At 35.6% G+C, this 4,462-nt stretch overlaps 1 protein-coding gene across 2 annotated transcripts in view; it reads left to right on the forward strand.

Annotated features, from left to right (window-relative positions):
- The window catches only part of SAMSN1 (SAM domain, SH3 domain and nuclear localization signals 1), an 87,093-nt gene extending 84,525 nt beyond the window's left edge, over positions 1-2,568 (forward strand). For both annotated transcript variants that reach the window (XM_008588739.1, XM_008588740.1), the window contains exon 8: positions 1,668-2,568. In XM_008588739.1, the coding sequence (XP_008586961.1) occupies positions 1,668-1,870 (203 nt within the window). In that variant the 3' untranslated portion in view covers positions 1,871-2,568. The remainder of the gene's footprint in view (positions 1-1,667) is intronic.
- Positions 2,569-4,462: the final 1,894 nt, after the last annotated feature.

Consider the following 4,462-nt stretch of genomic DNA (forward strand, 5'->3'; position numbering starts at 1 on the left):
CTCAGGCTGCTTCTGCTCACCGCAGGAAGTGGCAGGCAGTCAGCGGTAAAAGCTGATCACATGGTGAGAGGAAGCAAGAGAGTGGGAAGGGAGGTGCCAGGGTCTTTCAAACAATGAGCTCTCACCAGGAACTAATAGAGTGAGAACTTACTCACTTACCCCCCCGACCCCCACGGAGAGCATTAATCCATTCATGACAGATCCGCCCCCATAATTCAAACAGCTTCCAGCACTGCCACATTGGGGATCAGATTTCCACATGAGTTTTGTGGGGGACAACACAGCCAAACTTTATCAGGTGCCTTAGAGCACCAATGTTCAATTCTCATTTGTAATGGAGGTAGATGACAATTGGACACACAGTAGATCATAAACTAATGTTGGCAAATATCTAGAACCTAGAATATGGATTTAAAAAGCAAGAGACATATAGATAAGATATAGGATAGATTTCCTAAAGATAAACTAATTAGCATTAAAATAGCCTGTTGAAGAAAATTATACAATTTCCTCTTTCCAAGGATTTTGAAGTTTGTATTTACTTTCTTCTCACTGGAATGAAATGACATGCATAGCCTCTGCAGGCATAGTTCTTGTCCCAACCTTAAATGTATGTGTTTTGTTCTTCTTACATGAGGCTATTCAAATATCTAGTCATGGGAACCCCGTGGTTATAAGGGAAATGAGGAAGACATGCTACTGCAAAGAAAAGGTGGCAGCCTGAGATCCATTTCTTTTCTGAAGAACTCAGCTCATGATGCAGAGAAGCACCCATCTACTGGTGTCAGGGAAGACAAAGAAACTTCATATTGACAAAAAGAAAGCTGATGTTAAAGGAATCTTGAGAAAAGTTAACACTAACTATAATGCTGCTTAAGCTCTTTAGAAATTTTTTTTAATAGATCTAATGTTAACTTTTTTTTTTAAAGACAGTGCCTGTTGAATATAGAACTCTGATTTAATATAACACAGAATTATTAACCTGAACAGAAATGATTGTTATTCAGAACTACAGACAAAGATGTGGAAGACAAACTAAATATTCATAGGGCAGATTCAATGGAAATGTTGGTGTTTTTCTCTCCAAAAGAAACCTGGTTTCTTATGTCTGTTTTTTCTAATGAATACAAACATTGGAAAATTCTGGATACTTAAAGTTTTATTAGTTAAATTTCAGGTAATTTGTGTCCTACCATATGTTGTGGCTCATAGTTATCTTTTATTCATTAGTCCGCATTATCATGATTCTGGAATTGTTCACAAAGATCACTATTGATGTGGATTGTACATTTAAACTATAATTGACTTTTTCTAATGATACTTTAAGAAGTATTTGAGCAAGGCATCAATCTGCTTTCTCTGGAACTTATTATTAATGTAAAATGAGAGTCCATATTGATCTTCGCTTTATACAAGCAGTTCACGCGAATTCCATAAAACTGCAAGTGAACAATGAAGGGCAGACTTTGTCTTCTAAGAAAACAGTGGCTTGAATATTTGAATGCAAATATTTATTTTATAAACAAATATATATTTTACTTGCAGACATTTCCATTGTAATGAAGTCAATATTGGAATGGTTAAAATAGGATAATGCTTGAAAATGAATGAGTACATGAACAAAATTCTTCTCTTTGCCTAACTTCTGCCCTGTTTTCCATTTACAGCTATTCAAGAGCAAGAAAATGAACCTGTGCCCCTATCCTTCAGCCCAGACATCTCCTTAAATAAGTCACAGTTAGATGACTGCCCAAGGGACTCTGGTTGTTATATCTCATCAGGAAACTCAGATAATGGCAAAGAAGATATGGAGTCTGAAAATCTGCCTGACATGGTACAGAAGATTACTATCACAGAGCCAAGTGACTGAACACACATTCTGGACTATATATCTATCTACAGATGCATTCCATTTTAACTCTCTTTGAGCTAAAAGATCAAATAGGAGAGGGAGAGAAATATTGTAAATACAACGTAAAGTTAACATATTTTAATCTGAAATGATTGTACATAAAGTTTGTATCTCTAACATTTCTGATTATTATAAATAAGGCATATATTTATTATTTTAAATGCAATATGTTAATATTTCATTTGCCTGTATTAGAAAAAACATAGTGTGAGCTTTTGGTATGTGTGACATATGCTTTATTTAGCTTTGTTGTATAAGTACAAAATGATAGAATCTGCAAAAAAAGCAAAAACTGTACTTTTTTCATACCTGCCAGTTTTGAATTTGTGTTATTAGTGAATTAATAGTAACATACGATGTCTCTGTTGAACTGATCTGTCCATGCAGCATCTATACTCATTTTTATACTTATTGAGAAAGTGTGAGTTAATATTGGAAACATTTTATCTTGAAACACAGTGGACTTTTAATAATTATTTTTTGTTGATTTCTTTACTCTGTTATCTGGTATAAAAGTATAGCTGACAATATTGTCATTAATTAATATTTTTGTTATTAATTAATTTTAATAATTGTGCAGATGTTTTATCTTTAAGTGTAAATATCTCTTTAAATTTTGTCATACCCCGATGTTAATAAAAATAACTATGCGCTTATTTTATTTTCAGACTAGTATAACTTAAGGTATTTTAATATTAGAAATTTAGAGAAAATATCTCCTACCAGACAAGGTCTTACAGTCAGTCCTCACTTTTTTTTTTTATAGTTCCCTAATAGATGATCTCACGTCTGTGTTATCCAACTTCCTGAATACTCCCAGGAAACTTCAACTCAACACACTCAAATCCTTGATTTTCTCTACAAATTTCTCTCTCCTTTTTTATTCCCAACCTCTCTCTTTACTGGTACAAATGCCCAGCCAGTCATCAAAGCAGAAAATCATTTTTCACTTAATCTCACATATATCCTCCTAATAAAAAGTCAATAAGTAATCAAGACCTATTTTTGGATCCTACATCCAAAAATGCTTCCATGTTCATGGCATTCTATCCATTCCCATGGTCACTTTCTTGCTTTGGAATCTCATGATCTCATTTGTGAAATATTACAATAGCTTTCCAATGGACCTCCTATCTTCTAAACCATACTCCACGCAGCCTCCAGAAAAATCTATTTAACCCACAAATCAAATCAAGTGCTTTTCTGTTAAAAGTTTTTGGTGGCCCCTCACTGTCTTTAGTATAATAACTTTCTTCCAGGATGTATAAGGTCTTTCCCAACCACTTTTCACCTACCTTATAAGTTGTATTTTCCCTCCCCGCACTCCACTTCTCAATCTACACTTCAGCTGTAACAATTTTCTTGCAATTTCCTGTATACACAATACCCTATACCCTTTGTGAGTTTTTCATATGCTATTCATTTTCCTGGAGTGGCTCATGCTATTTTCTACATCTGATAGCCTCCCTCTGTTCTCTGTCTCAAGACTCATCACAAAAGTCACTTACTCTGTGAAGCCTTCCATGATTCCTTTCAGTGCTCTCTTCTTTGTGTTTCCATAGCAACTTGAAAGTTGTTGGTTAGAGCACTTGTCCTGTTATACTTTATCTATGTGTGTGATAACTGCCCTTCTACAAGACTGTGACATCCTTGGTACAGAGGTTATTTCATTTAGTTCAGTGCTCTCTTCTTTGTGTTTCCATAGCAACTTGAAAGTTGTTGGTTAGAGCACTTGTCATGTTATATTTTATCTATGTGTGTGATAACTGCCCTTCTACAAGACTGTGACATCCTTGGTACAGAGGTTATTTCATTTAGCCTTTTTAATTCCTGGTGCCTAATGTAATACTTGGCACAGAGTGGGCATTTGGGAACGTTTTCCGGAAGACATTAAATAATGATTATTGCCATATAACAGAGTCCATCTTTATATGGAAAGATGTGGCCCAATTTTTTTAAAAACAAAACATAATACCTTAGGGGAAATAAAAAACAAAACAAAACAGGAAAGAAAATGTTCTTTCAAATGCTGGGGGACCACACTGCACTGTTAATCTCTAGCATATTTTTCCAGATCCATGAGATTTAATCTCACATACAGAGCCTAGGTCAGGCATTAAGCACATGTCCACCTCTATTCCTTCCTCTCCACAGCAGGAAATGCTGTTTCTATTTCAAATATCCAGGATGCTGCCTCCATCTTGGCCCCATTCCTGCTATAGTTATCATTTCAAATTGATTATTCTAGGGCTTGCTTGGATACAGCACCGCCACTCACCCTAAGCTTAAAACTTGAATCAACCTGCTGCTTCAGGGAGGTCAAGAGAGTACAGCTTCTTTATGGAGATACCAGGTGATTGTAGATTGGGAAGCTTCTAAGGAACTACTTGATAGTAAAATGGTGGAAATTGCCCTTGAAGCATACTGAGCCACAACTTTAGTCCCTTAAAAGTAAAGGTCTGGTACCCAGTCAAGGATTTAGGGAAATGCTTTTGAGTAGATGTGCTGCAGAGGCCTTGAGAAGACTGTGGCAGAGGAAGAGAGATTAGA

This window comes from Galeopterus variegatus, unplaced genomic scaffold, assembly GCF_000696425.1.
Source record: "Galeopterus variegatus unplaced genomic scaffold, G_variegatus-3.0.2 Scaffold5002, whole genome shotgun sequence".
NCBI classification, from domain to species: domain Eukaryota; kingdom Metazoa; phylum Chordata; class Mammalia; order Dermoptera; family Cynocephalidae; genus Galeopterus; species Galeopterus variegatus.